Source organism: Notolepis coatsorum (assembly GCF_963971535.1).
Source record: "Notolepis coatsorum genome assembly, chromosome: 19".
Classification (NCBI taxonomy): domain Eukaryota; kingdom Metazoa; phylum Chordata; class Actinopteri; order Aulopiformes; family Paralepididae; genus Notolepis; species Notolepis coatsorum.
In genome coordinates, this window is record NC_140183.1 from 39,790,007 (window position 1) to 39,811,081 (window position 21,075).

The window sequence follows — 21,075 nt, forward strand, 5'->3', positions numbered from 1 at the left end:
TTTGGGAATCTCAAATACAAATCGGGATTGGAATAAAAAAGGCATTTATATTAAACAATACAGAATATACAGCACTTCTTGTGGTCTGTAGGGTAAGCACTTATTCCCTCCCCCCTGAACATTTATGGAGATGTATGGGCCTTTTAAGGCCCTGTTTAGACGATAACGCTAGCAGGTGTATCCGCAAAAATATTTTTTCGGATGTGCCTTTATACGGAAACGGCGTTTTTACAGGGGGGAAACCGCAAAAAAGTGAGACCACCTTCCTGGGTGGAATTCCTAGAAACGATAAACCTTTGCGCTATCATCTAAACTGTCAAACCGCATAAAACGATGACGAAAGGGTTGTCAAGGCTCTCGTCGCGCGTACTGCTTACATCACAGGCATGCGCCAGTAGTCTAGAAGCGTAAACAAAGCATGTCTGATTCTATCCATGGCGATCACCTGAAGGCTACATTGGCAGTACTTTTAAATACACAAGAATCTGTCCCGCGGCTATCACAACTATTAGTGACTGGACCCACTGTCTGTGAGTGACTCTGCTTTGGTCCAATCACATTCCCCACCCACAGTCTGCGAATCAGAGGCAGAGTAGGGCGGGTCTTCACAGCACGTCATGTGACATATGCGCCAATCGTGTGACAGTGGGGCTCCGTCGTCTCGAGTCGTTACAGCGTCGTCTGCACGCAGAATTCCATCCCAAAACACTAGTCTAAACGCAACATTAAAAGTGAGACCGCAAGACGACTTTTGCGGTTTCTGTTCACTCTCTCCGTCTAAACATGGCCTAAGTCAGTGATAAAAGTGTCTTTCAAGGATAAGTGAGCTCCTGCACTGATTATTATAGTTCAATATTCAATATTTGATCACCAAAACCCCCCAAAAAGCCCCCCCCCCCCCCCCCGAAAAGGGCCCTTAAAAATCGGGTCCCATCTAAAGTCCTGTGCACGTCCCTGACTATGTTATGATTATCTTATTACAATAAATGGTTGAATATGTAACAAATGTTTCCCAACTGATATATTAAATATCCAATTTCTTTCATCAAACATTAGATCTTTTCTGGGAATGACAAGAGATATTTCACATATTACACTAATTTCATTCACAGATTAGAGGTGGTTTTTATGGGTTCACACTACCAAAAGGTCCATCCTTAAGTTTATGTCCAACTAGCAGAATAATATTTCTTTGGGGGGATGCTTACACTGTTTCGCTGTGCACTTGTTCATGGGTCTGTGGTGGGGCGCTTGATGCAGCTGTGTGAAGGGACTTGAGATTCCAGCCATGAACCCAACGATAGAAGCCACGACCACATAATAACAGAGCGTGGCGGGTGTTTCCTAACAGACTGAGTCTTTTCCTCTTTTGGATTGAGATAATTTGCTTAGTTGCTTTGAGAATGATTCTTCCTATAACTTCCTGATAATGACTACCTCAAAAAGTGCACTGAAGCAATTGTGCAGTGTTCCCGAAGCTGTCTCTACGCCTGTACGCCACAGCCTCCGAAAGTCGTCCAACTCTCTGCGTAGGAGAGTAGGCCTATGTCTCAAAGGTGGTGGTATAGTAACACACATGCTAATAGTTCCGCTGATCATACAGTATGTACCCTAAAAAATGTATACAAGCAATATATATATAATATAAACATTTATCAATTATCTTCATATCATACCATAAAATGTTTTTTTTTTTTAATTTATGAGGTATGAGACGTTCATGAATTTGGCATGCAGTAAAGACTGTAAATGCATTTTGATAGTATTTCACAATATACAACTGAAAGCCATCTTTATCACTGATGTTAGAATGAATATGAGACATTTGTTCAGTTAATAAAGTGGACATCAAGGATTATCAAAGGGGCACTTACCAAAAAACAATGCTGTTTCTTTGCACATAATCTCACACACAAACAATAAGCACACATTCATTTAGTTTGACAGTTACTGAGAGTAAATGAGTTTGAATATGGCCAATACTGATGTCATTGGGGACATTGAATTATTGTGTCTGTTAATTACAGCTCCGTGAAGATGTAGATGAAAAGTCTTTGGATGTGTGAGACCATGTGCAAAACAAATCAGCATTGTTGTTTTTGGTGAAGTGGCCCTTTATTTTAAACATAGAGAACAGGATATACACACTATGCAGGTGCAATAGAAACAGATCAGGGGGGGGGGGGGGGGTCAAGTGCAGAGACTCAATTTCATCGGCGACCCAAAAAGATTGCATGTGTGTGTGCTGCCCATCGCATGTGTGTGTGTCACTGCATGATGAAAGACTTCTTCAAAAGTCCAGTATTATTATGTCATGTTCAATGAGCCCAATTGTATTCATATGTGATGATGTTATTCCCCACATTAGTCATTTAATTGTAGTAAGACCACCAAATGACCTATTGTGACCTCTAAGATAATCAAAGCCTCACGTGATTCACAAACTATAGACCTAGTCCATTCAGGGAATGTATGGTTATTTGGTTACATTTTGCACCAAATCTAAAGATCCTGTGCCCCCTCCTAAAAAAGACAAGAATAGGTCTATGTGGGTCTTAGAGGTTTAAACCTTTTCTTACCTTGATGTCTCGGCTGTACAGTATGCTGTCATCTTGGTCATATGGCTGTCTTGCCCTTGCCTGTTTATATAGCTTTTTTATATGACCAAGCTGACAGCATACGTCACAACATTAACACATGACGTTTCTGAAGGAGCAGCCTAAATCAATGTAAAAGAAGTCTTACTAGTCTTTATATATCAACAGTTATAGTATATATACAACTACGGAAAATGATCTTGTGTTCAATTGAAACTATTCACACTGTATAGCTCTCAATAACAAGTTGTGTACTAGTTTTGTCAATTGTATGTGAATGTCCATATAGTGGACAGTGTCTCTCTCGTGGTATGGGTTGCCTTTCTTGCATGATTTTTGTACACTCATCTCCTAGAGGCCAAGGTCAATTCACCACTAACATAATCTCTCTATGGCAGCTGGGTTGCCTCCCATAAAATTATACAGCGTAGCTGTTACATATGGATCACAAGGTTACTACTAACATAACAATCAACCAAGCTCTCGAGATGTATTATACTGGCAGACAATTAAGCTTTAGATGCTATTCCAGTGTCTCCCATAAATTATGAATTGGGAATAGTGTTTACAGAGAGGGTATTGACATAATGAATAACATTGCTTACTGTAGAGAATCTGTGGATGACCACCTGTTCCTAGTGGATGTGTTGCCATGGAGACCATGGCAGAGGTTAGTTTCTACTTCTCGTTTCATTTGAATTTACTCTAAAGTCAATTTAAAAAGTAACAATTAGGAAATCATATTTAATCACGAAAAAGTTATAGGAAAAAAGTAGCAACTGTAAGGCTAAATAATAGAGAGCCAGAGAGAGAGAGATTGGCAATGTCAGTATCTGTTCATAGTCATCAAGTCATATAAGTGACCTATTGACTTGGAATCTATGGCTTATTCCTCCTTAAGCTGTTAAAAACCTCAAGCAGAGTGAGCGCAGACATAGAAGTTCTGGTGTTCCTCCCAGTAGTGGAGCTCCTCTGAGAAGCTCCAGCAGCAGGCCAGGTCTTTGCTGGTCTTGACAGTGTGGACCACACAAGGACCAGGCAGTTCCTCAAACAGTAGCTCCGCCACACCCACCACTCTGGGCTTCTTCTGACTCAGGATCAGCTGCTGGATACGGGCCTTATCCAGAGGCTCAGGCGAGGCACTGTAGGACACCATGATATTTAGCTTCTCATCTGATGAGGGGACCTGGAAGCGACTCTTCCCGGTTGGACACTGGAAGTCCTTTTTCTTGGCCAACAAGCCTGAAGGGGACTTGAAGACACGCACGGACCAGCACACCCAGTCATACTTTTTCTTCAGCTTCTCAACAATAGCATCAGCCAGCTGCTGGTTGGTCCAGCCAGAGTTGTCTCTGACCAGTCGGAGGGAATCCACCTCTGCCTGCTTGGGGAAACTGACAATGCAATCCTCAATGACAACATTCATTTTAACCTGTACCGCCTTCATCTTCTCACCCCAGTCTTTAAGAAGCTCCTCCTCGTCATCGCATCCCTTGAGAGCGGTGTAGCCCATCAGAGCAATGAGGCCGATGCAGAAGAGCTTTTTTAGCCTGGCACAGAAGTCCTCCATGGCTCTGCGACTTTTTTCCTCATAGTTGAGAGTGATCTCCAGCACAGTCTCCCCAGCGAAGTTATCTCCTGTTACAGCACTGTAGAGGGTATGAAGGTTTTTGTCACCACCGGTCTTGACAAAGTGCTCCAAGAAAAGCTTTTTCTTGACCTCACGGAACTTTGGTTTAGCGTTGAGGATGTCCATGTACTTGCGAAACTGGTTAGTTATGTTCTCTTCCACCAAGAAGTAGGCAGCATCCACTCCGCTTTTCTTGATCTCCTCTGTAATCAGCTGAATCTCTTCAGAGACCACTTCGAGACGTTCACGGACCTTCTGGAATTGCTCCTTCATGAACGCAGCCTCTTTGCTCTCCACATTGTCCATGGCCAACCTCACGATTGGTGCAGCAATGGCAAAGACAGGAAAGAGGTCGCCTACAATACTGGCAACTACTTCAGCTCCCTGTTCAAAGACATCCATGACAGTCTCCACCAGATTCTTCTTCTCTGCTACCAGTGTCTGTAGCTGGTTTGCCATATTTGCTGATGTTGTATTCAGTATTGTCAGAGTCTAACAAGAAAGAAAAGAATGACATGTAAATACAATGTTAAGACTAAACTTAATTATGATATTGATTAAAGATCCAGTACAATGATGTTTTAATTCATAAAAAGAAGTGCCAGGACTTCATAGAAATCGTAGTGTGGTATGTTAATGTCATAAGTGGCCATTTATTTCATCTTCAGATGTGTCATTTGATTTATTAAGTGTTTAGGTCATCCTCTCTGAGCACAGCCAACTCTAGGATGAGGGGGCATGGCCTTCTGTTCACTAGACAGTATAGCTTATCACTTAGCTAGACCCAGCAAAAATAACTCAGCTAGATGTGACCGATGGGCCAATCAGTCAATATTATGTGATATCACAGAGGAAGCAGATTGGAAATATTAAATGGATTGATTTAGTTGATATCCAGGGTGTCAAAAACCAAAGGGCAAACAGCTTGAACATTTTGGGTAATTTCATGTCAACATAACTTCTGACAAGAAAATGCAACAAGATTGATTTCCGTTGTACTTGATCTTTAAGAGATAGCAAATCCAACTGTAGTAACAATGGAACTTGAGATTAAAAACAACAACTTATAATGGAGACCATGGCAGCCATGTAAATGGACTGACGACAGCCATCCATTAAGCAGCAATTCAATTATACTAGATACGAGATATTGTGTAACTCCTTTCTTATAATATACTAGATACTGTGTAACTCCTTTCTTATAATATACTAGATACTGTGTAACTCCTTTCTTATAATATACTAGATACTGTGTGAATTAATTAAAACTTTATTTAACAGATTGCAGAATGGGTACAATACAGTACGGCTCAATACACACAATTGTTAAGGGGATGCAGACCAGAGAAAGACGTTTGTCTTGTTTACATCAGGGTCCCCCATTTTCAATTCATAGTGACATTTATGACATACACAACATACATGACATTTATGGCATAGGGACATACATGACATACAGGTATTTAGTACTACATTTGTGACATACGGTATACGATATGCAAATATACAGTACTGTTACCCATAGATCCTGACAAGAGTATATACATATGATGGGGAGGGGACTGTACATTAGGAGGGGGTGGGTGGGTGGGAGAGAAATATACATACGGTGGGGACAGAATATATACATACGGTGGGGAGGAGACTGTACATTAGGAGGGGGTGGGTGGGTGGGAGAGAAATATACATACGGTGGGGAGAGAATATATACATGCGGTGGGGAGAAGACTGTCTATTAGGAGGGGGTGGGGGGGTTTGGACATTTACGGTGGCCAGTTTCGAATTGCAGCCTCCCGTAGGTGCTCTTTAAGAGCGGTTTTGAATGTGGGTAGGGATTCACATTCCATTACATCTTTGGGTAGGGCATCCACATTGATGTGGCATAATTGCTAAACGTGTTTAGACCCTTGTTTGAGCCGAATCTGGGTTTAACATGATTTGTGGAGCTCCCTCTGGTGTTGTGATCGTGGTATTCACTGACCTTTGGGAAGTATTTTGACATGTACATGGGTACCTTAGTCGTGTAGTGTATCTTGTAGACCAGGCCCATTGCAAGTTGCTGTACTCTGTCGTCTACTCTAAGCCATCCTAGGTTGTCAAAGTGGGCAGGGGTGAGGTGGGTTCTAGGGGTGTAACTCCTTTCTTATAATATACTAGATAGTATACTGTGTAACTCCTTTTTTTATAATATACTAGATACTGTGTAACTCCTTTCTTATAATATACTAGATATACTGTGTAACTCCTTTCTTACTAGATACGAGATACTGTGTAACTAATTTCTTATAATATACTAGATATACTGTGTAACTCCTTTCTTATAATATACTAGATCCTGTGTAACTCCTTTCTTATAATATACTAGATATTGTGTAACTCCTTTCTTACTAGATACGAGATACTGTGTACTCATTTCTTATAATATACTAGATACTGTGTAACTAATTTCTTACTAGATACGAGATACTATGTAATTAATTTCTTTATACTTACAGTAGTTTTCTGGCACTGCTGGACTACGGCCTTCTCCTCTGGTCTTCTAGCGTCACAGTGAAAAGCTTATAAGCAGAGAGAGAGAAACAGCAATGTGAGTTTCAGAGCAGCGAAGGCAAAACCTGCTGGGATTACAGCTGGACACACCCAGTAAGCAATGAGTCAACAATGCAAAGGGAATTCAGGAGTCAGGGAAGACCTGTATGGGTAGAGTTGTGAAATGTGTATTTGGCAGTGGCATAAATGTCTTTTTACTGCCGATATATAAACAATTATGTGAGGAAGTCAGATCATCATGTCTCAACTACACAGCATACAGAAACCAGAGAATAATGTGATAATAATAATCACTCAGTGTAATGTGAATTACACAAGTATGGTAGTTTCGACATTGCATAACAAACCAACCAACCAACCAGCCAACCATTTAATCATCTCTCATACTCCATTTCTTGTTGGGAAAACAAGGCAACAAGGTGTAGCTATGTATATCAGAGTGTTGTTGCAGTTGAATATGAAAGGAATATGATATTAATATTATATAATAGTATTACTGAACATAGATACTTAATGGATCTATGTTCAGTCAATTCTCCTCTGCCCTTTAAAAACTATGGCTAGGGTCAGGTGGCGTAACGGAGATTGGGTTCGTCACCAACCCCGGAGTGGCTGGATTCGCCTGTTCGAATCCAGCTCACAGCTCCGGGGTTGTCACCAGCTTGGCTGGCCGTTCACACTAATACAATTGGCAGTATTAGAGGGTGGAAGAAGCTGGCGGGGTGGGTCCGGGTTGTTGTAAACAGCTTGATTGGCTGGACGTGTGTCGGAGGAAGCACGTGGTAGCCTCCACTCTCCCAGACCGACTGTGGGGGGTAAGTGCGCAGCGACCAGGAAAGGGGATTGGGAATTGGCATAACGACTAACATTGGGATGGGAGAAAATCTGAGGAAAAAGGAGGGGGGAAAATATCAATAAAAAAAAAAAAAAAAAAAAAAAAAAGGGCTATGTCTGCCTCAGCCAGTCCAGTCACTGCTGGTGGAAGCAGGCTGGGGAAGTGATTAACTACTGAAGGAGGTTAAACTTGCTGGGTAAAGGTCTGAATATACTTCCCATGTCCGCAGATGCGCGTTGGTACGCGTGACGTAATTTGCGTAATTTTCGTCAACGCTCTTGTCCGCACCGTATACGCGTGCCTGTTAGATTTTGTGACCGCGCAGATATGCACGCCGACTTCTCAGGTATGTTGGGGCTTTAAGGGTGCGTTTTCTATTGCAACTCAGGAGGTAACCAGGGCAACCAGACAATAGAAAGCATTCTGTCAGCTCCTTCATCTGCTGAGGCCTGTCCCAAGGGGGGTTCAACTGCAACAGATGAGGGAGATAGCACCTTGTTCTCTACTTGTGTCTACCACACACCTCTTCAGCTGTCAAGGGGAAGCAGTGGGGCTTAAAGAGTCCATGGAAAACAGAGATCTCTACACTTACATTTAACTACAACATGGACAACTTTTTGTATTATTTATTAACGCATGTTCACCTTGTGTTTCTAGGCAGCAAGGATGCAGCCATCTTGTAGATATTGTCTTTCAACTTCCTATGAGCTTGTGACAGTGTATCTAGAAAGGGATAGCCTTTAAAGTCTTACGTTTTTTATGGCAAAATTTACACATACACATATAACCTAGTTGTTATAAGGATAATGAGCTAAACAGTTTTGTGCTTCTAGACGAGTTATTTGTTCCGTTTGGGAATATCCACACTAGCAAGCATCTCTATCACAAAGTTCAGCTGCAGGAAACGAAGAGATAATGGCAGAAGTGGGCGGGGCTTTTAAGGTGAATAACCAAGCTTTTCCTGATTAAATTCATAAACATCCTGTGAATCTCAACTACACAATTGAGCTTGCTGTGACAGGAATACATAAAAAGGACATGATGTACAAAATGTTGTTTTCTGGTTCAATAAAAGGAAAACGTGTTAGGGTGTACATCATTTACAGGAGTTATTTCAGTTTTCCACTGCCCCCCCCCCCTCTCTCTCAATGTCCCATGGTGGTGTAACTGTAGTCTGAGTGCATGTGAGTACCACCAAATATGATATCACTAGGAAGTGCTTGAGCAATCCACATTTCCAGAGACAAATGAGCTGAATCCATATTTGCAGCTCACATGTCAACACTAGGCTGCGAACAAGAACAATATTTCATATAATCTTAATTAAATTATATGCCTACTAAATAATATAGTAGGCCTAAAGGATTTATTTTTGCACACTATATTAATTTCCAGGATAGAAAAGACCATGTAGTCCATGTAGTTTTATAGAACAGAAGAGTATCAAGGTCTCTACTGAGAACTTCATCTCAGTACCCAATACAAAAGAAAAGTGTCATGGTAGTTCGATGGTAGTTTCAGTTTTACCATGGTACTACCGGCCATTGTATAAATAATTTACCATGGTACTGGTAAAAGTCATGTATCACCATCACCATGGTACTACACTTGTGCACTTAAATAATATCATTCATGGTATGATACTTTTTCACAAGGGTAGCCTAAATTACATTAAGATCATGAAAGTCTATTTTTAGTTAGTTTGATAGTTACATAGGCTAACCAGGTCCATGGTATATAGCTTCAGTTGTTTGCAAGGAAAACAACAACAACAACAACAACAACAACAACAACAACAACAACAACAACAACAACAACAACAACAACAACAACAACAACAGATTGTAATGTTAAAAGTACATACTTCACGACGGACTATCTGACTAGTTGTCTCTGTAGATGTTGGCGGCTATAATCCATTTGACAGCTGACCATTCGTCTAACAACCAATGAATGCTCTCTGTGAAGGATGGCCCTCAAGCTAAGACGACGGGTGTCTCTTAGTGTGCCTAATGGAAAATGTATTGATCAGCTCGTGGACAGGGGCACTAATTGTATCATTTTACAATCTTCGGATAACGACCTAAACAAACATCACAAGTTAACACCGCGAATGGGCTCTTGTTACAATGCATTGCTGCCACATATTCCGTGTGTCCGTCTGGCTACAGTAGGGTTATCACCATTACTTCCTGGACAAAATAAACGCATTCTTCGTCGCACAGTGCGCAACCAACGCCCATGAAAATGTCGACACATTAACCCACACGTTTACAGTTACATTTTAGTCGTTCATATTATAATATATAACCTTCCTTAACGACCCTAAAACGTGTATTCGCATGTAACATTTAAAGATAATGTATATATCTGGCTACGAGTCTACGACTAGGCAAGTGAAAAGTGCAAGTGCCCTATTATGTAACTTTGAACGAGTTGAATCGAACTTTTGATTATGAAGTAGTTATCAAAGTTGACTGATTGATGCCCAAACGTGTTTAGGCTCCTGTTAATCGTAATCCTGTTTAACAAAAACGAACTCACCTTTGAACGTTTGCGGAAGACGCAACAGGCTATAAACGTCCAGGCTGTTTTTTTGCTTCCTATTTGGTTCTCACATTACAGAGAAGAGTCCCACCCATAATCAGACAGAACAACTTGGGCGATGGAAAGTTATTGAACACCTTATGTCCACCCCGTTGATACATAATTACATAAAATGTTGAAGATAATTTAAATTGTCCGTTTTACAGAGTTACAGAAAGGCTAAACCTATAGGGCAACAAGCAATGTGTTGTTTCAGCATAGCCTATTTGAAAATTAAATGACCACAATAATTTAGAATTCAACTGATGACATATCATACATTGTAAATAATCTGCTACGGGTGCAATAATGACCAAGGATGACAAAACCATTCATATTTTAGTTTATTACAAATAAGTGCAACATATACATACATTTAAAAAAGATTCTATTTGGAAGATTGTGGACTGCACCATGTTAAGAATGACTGCACTGTATAATTTGTTACGTAAAAGCAAGACAAATAGTAGAATGGTACTTTCTTTTTCTTACTGTATGGGGAAAGAAGCATTTTATATGCATAACACTGAACATTATGCTAAAGCTGGCATAGAGAGGTGTGGCTCTGAAATACTGGAATGCAGAGGCAAAATAGATTGTTTCATTTTTTATATATTTAACAACTACTTAAATAAAATCATATATACTCCTATAAAGAGAAATGGAATAGGGAGAATGCAAGAAAGACAATGATTATTACGATTCCAGACGAAGATCACAAGCATACCATTTACGAGCCATCACGACAATTCAATAAAGAAATCTCTGTAACTCTGGTACAAACATTCATTGATTGTATTACCCCCCCCCCCCCCATCCATGTAAGCTCTTCATTCCTCTAGACTAGAGCTGTGTTGTATGGTTACTCAGGATGAATGCAGAGGTAGGCCCTCTTGTGTTTTGCATAGTAGTAACAATCCTCATGGAAGTTGTTGTTCTCCACTACCTCCTTGTAGTGGCTGACAGCATGCACCAGACAGTTGGGGAAGCTCTTGTTCAAGGACTGAGCCACATCCATCATATTCCCCTTCAGCTTTTGCCTCTCGATCTGCTCCTGGATCTGACCCTTGTTAATGGGCTTAGGGTCGACACAAAACGAGATCACCACTTTGATGTTGTTCTTGGTCAAAACGTCAAAGTAGTTAGCTCCTCCCCCACTGCCGTGGTATTTCTTCCCCGCCAACCAGTTGAAAAAGAAAATACGCTCCTTCTCGTTGAAGGCTCTGATGGACCAACTAACCCAGTCATATTTCTTAACAAGGGAATCCAAAAGGGATTTGGTGAAATCAAGGTCAACGCTGCCGGGTTTCTCCAGAAGGTTGTGCTCCATGTCCAGTTTGGCTTGATCGGCAAAGTTCTCTGTGCAGTCGTCCACTGCAGCCTTCATACGTTTCTCCACATCCTCCATTCGGTTCTGCCACTTCTTTACCATTTCCTTACCTACTGCCCCCTCCTTGAGAGCAGCATGGCCCATGACGGCAATTATGCCCACCACAAAAAGCTTCTTGAGCCTGGCGCAGAAATCCTCTACTGCCCTCCGGCTCCTCTGCTCGGTGGCGACTACCGTCTCCAGCATGGGATCTCCTGCGATGTTCTCGCCGGTGACGGAGTTGTAGAGGCCATCCAAGTTCAGGTCCCCTTCGGTGTTCTCGTAATGGCTGAGGAACTTCTCCATCTTCTTCTCTTTGAACTTGGGTTTGGCACTAACAAAGTCCTGGAACTTCTCATACTGGCTGAGCATCTGGGCCTCTCTGTCAAAGTTCTGCTTGTTCAACGATGTCCTCTGTAGCTCCAGGGCAATTTTATCAATTTCATCTTGGATTCCCTCGAGTTGCTGGTTGACCAGGTTAAACTGCTCAGTGAGGTAGCGAGCCTCTTTCCCCTCTGGGTTGCTGAGGATTTCGGCAGAGGCCACAAAGACAGCTTCCAATACAGGGTGAAGTTGGCCCACAGTGGATGCGAGAACCTCTGAGGCCTGCCCCATGATCTCCACACCTTTCTCAATCTTGCCCCTGTTCTGTAGGAGCCAGTCTGCCACGTTGGTCATCTTTAGGATATGTTGTGTTCCAGCCTAACTAATCCAAACCTGGTCTTGTTCCTCAGTCGACACCTGAAAGAAGAAGAAAATTAATCCCATGGTGAAGTTCATAGAAGTGTGATTGTAATGTTACATTTATGATCAAGTTCATAGAAGTGTGATTGTAATGTTACATTTATGGTCAAGTTCATAGAAGTGTGATTTTAAGGTTACATTTATGGTCAAGTTAATAGAAGTGTGATTGTATTGTTACATTTATGATCAAATTCATAGAAGTGTGATTGCAATGTTACATTTATGGTCAAGTTCATAGAAGTGTGATTGTAATGTTACATTTATGGTCAAGTTCATAGAAGTGTGATTGTAATGTTACATTTATGATCAAGTTCATAGAAGTGTGATTGTAATGTTACATTTATGATCAAGTTCATAGAAGTGTGATTGTAATGTTACATTTATGGTCAAGTTCATAGAAGTGTGATTGCAATGTTACATTTATGGTCAAGTTCATAGAAGTGTGATTGTAAGGTTACATTTATGGTCAAGTTAATAGAAGTGTGATTGTATTGTTACATTTATGATCAAGTTCATAGAAGTGTGATTGTAATGTTACATTTATCGTCAAGTTCATAGAAGTGTGATTGTAATGTTACATTTATGGTCAAGTTCATAGAAGTGTGATTGTAATGTTACATTTATGATCAAGTTCATAGAAGTGTGATTGTAATGTTACATTTATGGTCAAGTTCATAGAAGTGTGATTTGCAATGTTACATTTATGGTCAAGTTCATAGAAGTGTGATTGTAAGGTTACATTTATGGTCAAGTTAATAGAAGTGTGATTGTATTGTTACATTTATGGTCAAGTTCATTGGAGTGTGATTGTAATGTTACATTTATGGTCAAGTTCATTGGTGTGTGATTGTACATTTCTGAGATAAATGGCTCTCCAGTGCATTTTATTTCTGTTGAATGTTGTGTTGGACAAATCCATCAACACCAGCGGACATTGAGTCTTGTTTTCACAGGACATTTCCCACCAAAGAGAACTCGATAATGAAACAAGCGGCAGGGCATGTCAGCACTTGCAGGCATCTAGTTTCATGCCGCACCCTGCGAGTCCTTTTTTAATGACAGGGGCCCGCTTAGAGCTTTGTTGGCATTGACACACGCTAAAATGTGCCTGTAAGTAAACATACTAGACACAAAGTAAACATGTATGGCAATTCACAGCTAACATCAAACATGGTGTGTGTGCTCTTGAATTGTGATGTAGAGAATTGCGCAACATTGCAGAACGGGCCCTTTGGGGTGTAATCTGCTGCCCTAACAATAGCCAAGACTCAAAGCAAACACAGATGTTCACAACATGGGAAATAGGGGAATTACTTTGGTGAACATATGATGGTTTTTTGGTGTAAAATACACAAGGGAGATGAGCTCACACATATCCCATTCCCTTGAGCCCATATCCAGTTCAGAAAAAGGCACACCCAGATCTGAGAAAAGAAAACCACCACCACTGCACTTGTTCCATAATGACAACCACACTTTCCTCCATATAATAGCCTACAATATGAATTACACCCAAATCCACTAATCAGTATACAATCCAGTTACAGTCTGATAATAAATCATAAAAAAAAATACAAATTCAGGTTTGTACAATATCTACATCCACAGACCTTATGTTTTTACCAGTAATTGCTGCAGTGCTGAGATCAATGGTGTCGTTTTACATTCTCTCCCAAGGACTGCACTAATTAGATTCGCCTTCTTCAATCAGATAACATCACTGCTTATCTTATTTTGACATTCCTACATTAACTTATTGATGAAAATGACACAAAACAAAATACACTATTGGATTATATTATTACATTTAGGACTCATTCCAATTTGAACAAAAGGCATTCTGGTAGAAAAAAAAACACCAACAGTAATAATAATGACACAAAGAATGAAAGAAAGGTGGGAGAGAATGGTGAAAGAAAAATACTTACTGATAAAATGTCTTGGTTTGTGCTTGGAAATATCCTTCCTAAGTTTGCCTTTATAAAAAAGGTTCACCAAAGGTAAGACTATGACATGAGTGGAAAAAGGCGAGTCCCTGGCTTACATCACTTCAACACCACTTCAACAAAAACCCAATAAAAAGAAACATTGGCCTCTTAAAATATCGTCCAATTTATTCACAGTCCTATGTATACAAAAGTGCTGCATATAAATATAACTGAAACCCAGACCCCAGTCTAAAGAGCTCTTATGGAGACCACATCCTTGAGAAATGTGACATCAACAAGACCCACATCCGTGAGCTACACCATCTCCACCTCATTTGGATGTCTACCGTTGGTCTTTATAATGCCAATATCACTGTGCAAACGTGTCAAAAAGTAGATAGAGATCCTCTTTAAAAACCAGTTCCTCAAATGTCTCCCAAGTTCCCACAGTTCCTAATCAAGATTAGCTCACCATAGAGGTGAGGAAAATCTAAGTAAATACAACTTGATATTCCTTATTATTAATCAAAAATAGTTTTTTCCTGTAAAAAAAGATAAATAAAAAAGGGTGAATTTATAGAACAAACTCACCTTATTAGCTAAAGTATTTCAGTGGGTCCAGTCCAGCTATCCAGTAGTCCAGCTGTGCATCTGAGCACCAGCCTTCTTGGGATGTTTATATAGACTCTGTCTCTCTCTCCCGTCACTCCCCCTTTGGAAGTCTTCCATTCCCTCCAAGCATTCCACGGGAACCCACTCGGAGAGATGAGGGGCAGGCACTGGGACAGATAACATCCTGTAAACACTCCCCTATGCAGGGACACCAGACATATTCTGGGAAAATAGATTGATGTGTGATGGGTGATTGTGTGTGTGCGTGCGTGCATGCATGTTTGTATGTGTGTGTGAGTGAGAGAGAGAGAGAAAAAGAGGGATAGAGAGAGGGAGAGAGAGAGTATAAAAGGGAGAGCTGTCACAGTAGGGGCAGCAGAGCAGCCCTTTGCCACAAGTACAAAACCCTGCTTGTTGTCTCCAACGAGGTTACCATGACCACCACACTGGTTGGTCTTACTTAATGTAGGAGTGTGCATGCTCAAATGGCTAACTTGAATTTGCTGGCAATTTTGTATTTGTAGTAGATAACCTAAATAGTACCTAGATAGCTGAAGTCCGCTTTATGAGCATTATCAGATAGCATTATGTGAGGAAAACGAGAACCAGACATTTAAGACTTTGTGGTATAGATTGAATGACTTAAACGCAGAGAAACACATGGTTACAGAGGGAACCTCGTTGGTCCCTAGATTCAAGCTTGGTAAACGGGGATGAAATTCGCCCCTGCAGCAGCAGCAACACCCTCGAGATCACTCTGTCACAGTGCAGAGCAGACCAATGAAAGGACCTCTCTGTTTATGAGTTATGGTCATCATTCACTCACTGCCTTTGTGCTAAACCCGCGACACACTGATATTACTAATCAGCCCCTGAGAAAGAGGCGGGGAGAGGAAGGGGAGGAGGGGACGTCTGTAGCGAATTGATGGCGGTCAGCTGGTCGAGAGGAGCTTGGTGAGCACGCCTGGTACCTCCCTGTTTCCCTCTCTGTTTCCTCCGGGTCTCCCTGTGTCGTCCCGCTGTCAGATGTCGCACTATGCTAACTTGTTACCCACAGAAAGAGGAGAATATTCTTCGCAGGGAGTCATCGGTATGTGGCGTGATGGGTGGTACGGACTGACGCATGTAAACACGCATCGCCAAGAGGCCCGAGTGATGTCGCCAGAGACGGTGGCAAATGGAGGAGATGTCACTGCTGTCATATTGCATCATATCCTGTGAAAGATGTGTCTGCGTTTCCATTCGATTTGGTGCCCAAAACACTCCACCAGCGCAATCTGAGCACGTGCTGTGCCCTCTATCTCCCATTGGGCGACTTACTGGTGACTTAGCTTCCAATATATGAACCCTGGGTGTCAATCAGCTGGAAGACCTAATTTCCTGTCAATGGGTGTTGTGCTTGTGTGCTTCCTCTTGTGTCCTGTCTTTGCAAGCAATTCAGTTATTTTATGTCGAGTGTAAAAGAGACTCACGCCACACACACACACACACACACACACACACACACACACACACACACACACACACACACACACACACACACACACACACAATAACAGAACCAAGAAAAGGGACTTCAAAGAGGTTCCACATGAGGCACCAATGGAAAATGATGATTTAGTGGAAAAGCATTGCCTTTGTAGTGCGTAGGTTCAAGCCCACCTGGTGGAACGTCAGTAAAGTATGCAACATAATGATGACCAGGTGACTTTAGAAGGCCCAGAGAGATGTGTTTCAGTGCCAGCTTTTGTTTTGCCCAGCTTTGCTCAGATTCCAGACGCAGATACCAGGTAAACAATGCTGCTCCCAGCACCTGGATCTATGGGAACGTTGAGACACCTCCTATGATCTTGTGTGTCATTTGGTGTAATGTCCTTTTAATGTGTATTCATGCTTTGATGATCCTCATTTGGAGAGGGGTGAGTCTTGTTAATAGCTGTCTGTCAGTCAGACAAGAACCAACACCAAATAACCATATCTGGGTTATTTACAGAAATAATGTAAACTTGTAAAACCGGATTTGGAATTGTGCAGATGTTAATTTCAAACTTGTTTATCTTGAACTGGCACCTTTTTAGACCATGCACCAATGTTATATGTAACTGTGTTACAGGGTGTGAAGCAGGGCGTTGCTGAAAATGAGCATCCATGCTCAGTGATCCTAAACTGGATAAATAAACTGTCAACCTCCATACTGGGTAGGCTACACCGGTACAGTACAGAGCAGAACCAAAGCAGGTGGTGGTGGGAGAAACTTTATGATAACAGCAGCAGCAAAACCAGCACAGCAGATTTTACACAGTGTATGGCTTAAATCAAATCAAATCAAATTTATTTGTAAGGCCCGACAACACATGTTAATGTCCCCATCCATGGGCCGGACACGTCTTGTTTAACACTTTCGCGGCCACTGGGATGAGTCTAATTAATCTCAAGAGGACCGGGAAATGTAAACAGACGTGGGGCTGTTTGTAGAGCTAAATCTATACTTTATAGTATTGCTATCTGTCCATTCTCATTGTGAATTGAGACAATAAACCGTCCCTTCAAAATGGCTTAAAGAAAAAAAAATCATCAATACGTTCTCATTTTATAGCGCCGTGAATATAAGCATTATACCGGATTTGGTCTAGTATATTTCCTGGAAGCCGAGATAATGGGCTAATAGCTAATAACGTTAAATCCAATGGCATTTCGGTTATAGATACGCTCCAGTTAAAACTCAAACTGCATATGATCGGCACGATCCTCACGCATGTATGCATGAAAGGGGGGCGGGGGACGTCGTTTCCGATTATTGATTACCAATAACCGCGTTAGCCTCATTAGCCTCATAGACCGAACGCCTGGATGGCTATCAAAACAAGGCCCGATCGGGATGTACTTTACGTGAAAAAGATCTTACCGTGGTCCGGTGGGATCCCCCCGAGCATTTCCCCGTTATCGATCGCCATCTGGTAGATCGATATGTCCATTGGCTGATGATAAATCCCCTTATTGCATGGTGAAATCTGCGATGCAAAACGTAATCCAAGCTACAGGCTGCAGATCCAGAATCGAGCTAACATAAAACTCCATTGAAAGTAAAAAAAAATAGTCCACCGTTCGGCCACAGGGAACACTGCATTATCGCGATAGCGCCCCTAAGAGGATCTGGCCGGTATTGCACTTTGTCGAATTCCAAGAGTAGGGCAGATCTGCAGTGCCGCTCGGCGACCTTGAATAGGTTATTAAAATGGAATAAAAGCAATAACAACTTGCCACGGATTTATCCGTGCTTCTGTCCACAACGGGTGGAATCGAAACACGGAGATCTCCGTTGTTCGTCCCCATTGTGTTAAACAAATCAAGAAGAAACATCACAATAAGTCAACAAAACAAAAACACCATAAAGTACAAAAAATATTAAATAAATGCAAAATAAATGCAACACTCCCAGACATACCCCACGCGAAGGTAAGGAAAAACCCACTAAAAACCTAGCAATAGGAAAAAATGCACCCAATGTGGAGGAGAGAAACCTTAGAAGGGCCATTCAAGGGTTCTTAGATGTCGGTGATAGTAGTGTTGCAGTAAAACAGGCGAAACAGTTGGTAAGAATGTACATACGTGTAATGAAACACAAATAAGTACATGCAATAGCAACTGGGGTACATAAGAACATTTTGAAAGATGAAAATAGAGTTGATGACGGATCCATTTGAGGTATGGGGGTATTGCATTCTCCCGGCCATCATCACGGGACGTTCACCACTCTGGTCATCACCACGAGACATCCACTCACAGGGAGACAGGGAGATGGAGACAGGCGTTAGACAGTTTGCGTGTTTGTGATGGGCGGACATAGCAATAGATACATGTAGTAAGCATATATGTGAATAGAATAGATACATGTAGTAAGCAGTGATGGGCAAGCTACTTGGAAAATGTAGTAAGCTACACTACAAGTTACTTTACTCTCGATTAAATATAGCTCAACTACAACGGAAGCTATCCCCAGAAAAATTTAGCAAGCTACACTACAAGAACATGGCAAAAACATGGCACTACTTTATTTTTATTAATTTTTTTACTTCATGATCAAGTTTCCACCAAACAAATAAGCAGGCAAAAAAATCTCAGTGTGAAACTGGAAACAAGCCCTCTGTCTGGCTTTTTGTGTCATCCTTTTAACATGTACTTGTATTAATGTACCTTGCGGTACCATGTACAAAATGTTAATAAAGTATGAGGAAAAAACTGTGGAAACGTAATAAATAAAAGGCAGTGAAACAATAATCAAATAAACACAAAAATATATACTATCTCTATTGGAATGGAGACTTTTCAGCACAGGATAAACTGTTTCAACTCAAACCACAGTAGCAAAATGACAATAACGTTTGCCTTTTCTTTTCCCCACCCCCATAATATTGTTCATTTTCTGCCTACAGTGAAACATGATAGCAGCTATCCGTTAGTTAGCTGTTGACAAAAAAGTGCACTGACTAATTGTGTGATGTTTGGGAACAGTTGACAATGGTTATGTAAAGCTTTTCATCAGCTCAACTGATGTGTGTTCTCAAATTAGTGCCGTGTGGGAAGTTGAGAGCAGCTTTGTTTTTGGCTGACACAGTAAACACTGTGGACTGCTTTTTCCTTCCTGGTTTGCAGAGCCTTGGCCATGACCCGCCCTATCCTGCCTCTGCCTCACCTACCCTCTGTCTGCCTACCTGTAATGTTTAGCCCTAACCTTACCCAATCGTGAGTCGTCATATCTAAACCAACCAATCAACCAACCAATCATAGTGGGTTTTCTCCGGGGAGATTTCTTTTCTTCACAAAATCTTTATTCAGCAGTCCAGTTCTCCAGACAGTAGCGTGTAGCGTTTGCTCATGCTACGTCATTACTTGGGTCTAAAAATAGCTACACTACATAGAATGCTACTTGGTTCAAAAGGAGCGACGCTACCATCACGCTACTGAGAGATGTAGTTAAGCTATGTAGCGTCGCTACTTGTAGCTAGCTACTGCCCAACACTGGTAGTAAGCATATATGTGAATAGAATAGAATGAGATACAAGACGATGGCTCAGGGCCATATGCCCCGGGGGGGCAGAAGAAACCACTCAGAATAGGTCAAGGCAGAGCAGGTAAGGTTCAACGCTGCAGGCCAGACAGAAGGCGGTATGAAGCTGTTCCATGGGACCGGTGGTGCTCATGTCCAGTATGAGGTAGAAGGTGGACTGTCTATATCGATAAATTCACTCAGAGAGACAGAGACAAGGTTTAAGAAATTCTCCCATGTCTGCAGAAAAGCAGACATAGGAGCAGATAACAGACATCCTGGAATGTCTATATCGATAGATTCACTCAGAGAGACAGAGACAAGGGTTAAACAATTCTCCCATGTCTACAGAAAAGCAGACATGGGAGCAGATAACAGATATCCTGGAATGTCTATAGGCCTATCGACTAACTAAACTAGACAGATTAAGCTAAGGGTCAGTCCCCGACCAGGTGAGATCAGTGTAGGTTGAAAGAGAAATAGAAAAGATGAGTCTTAACACTTTCAGCGCCAATCACGTAAAAAGTCTGGTTATCTCGCCAAAGGTTGAGCGCCAAAACCAGAGAAAAGTTGGGTTTTCGCTAGTTTATCGTTTTTTCTTTAATTCAATCTTAATATTCTATACAGTCTCACGGACCTCGGTGTATCATTGGGACTCATTCTCAGACCTCGAGAGTGCAATGCCGGCCGAATCCTGCTAGGTGGCTTTGAAACCTTATTTCACACTGTGTGTTACATCATGTTATATGGTCCGGGCGGAGAATTTGGACCCAGGCAAGTGAAACGCTTCATTCGAGCAACTTGGAACGTGTCCAGCACACGTCACGCATATTTTGTCCCATTTCATGTCAGGGACACAATCAATACTGGAAATCGAGATCAGACAATTGGAATATTCATTTTGGAATAACTCCTAGCAAAGGTAAGGACTATATGACATCAACCCTACTTTGATCCTACAATGATTTCACATAGATCGCAATGATCAACGCATGTAGTATTCAAAACGTATATGCCGTTGCTGACGATTAGAGCATCACAAAACGCCCCCCCCCCCCCCTTTGATGCCTTCATGATGAAACATAATACCTATTATATACCTTTGATTTGGAAATAATATCGTGTCCAGGCAAGCAACGCGAACAACTTTCGCAAAATGCACATAGCGCTCCATAAC

The 21,075-nt window shown here is 41.5% G+C and overlaps 1 protein-coding gene across 4 annotated transcripts; it reads right to left on the reverse strand.

The window, feature by feature from the left end:
* Window positions 1-945: 945 nt before the first annotated feature.
* Window positions 946-14,950, reverse strand: LOC311245743 (protein rapunzel-like). Of its 4 annotated transcripts, none has more exons than XM_084335709.1 (3): window positions 14,831-14,885; window positions 6,721-6,785; window positions 946-4,719 (listed from the first exon to the last, which is right to left on the reverse strand). In XM_084335709.1, exon 3 carries the CDS (start codon window positions 4,684-4,686, stop codon window positions 3,511-3,513), a length of 1,176 nt encoding a protein of 391 aa, XP_084191835.1. In that variant the 5' UTR covers window positions 4,687-4,719; window positions 6,721-6,785; window positions 14,831-14,885; the 3' UTR covers window positions 946-3,510. The 4 variants fall into 4 exon arrangements, with proteins under 4 accessions (XP_084191835.1, XP_084191836.1, XP_084191834.1 ...); XM_084335710.1 differs by lacking the exon at window positions 14,831-14,885 and adding an exon at window positions 10,157-10,206; XM_084335708.1 differs by lacking the exons at window positions 946-4,719; window positions 6,721-6,785 and adding exons at window positions 10,535-12,308; window positions 14,240-14,287 and having other exon boundaries at window positions 14,831-14,883.
* Window positions 14,951-21,075: the final 6,125 nt, after the last annotated feature.

Coding starts and splice junctions, on each gene's coding strand:
- LOC311245743 (XM_084335707.1), bottom strand. CDS start 12,245: ATGACCAACGTGGCAGACTGGCTCCTACAGAACAGGGGCAAGATTGAG.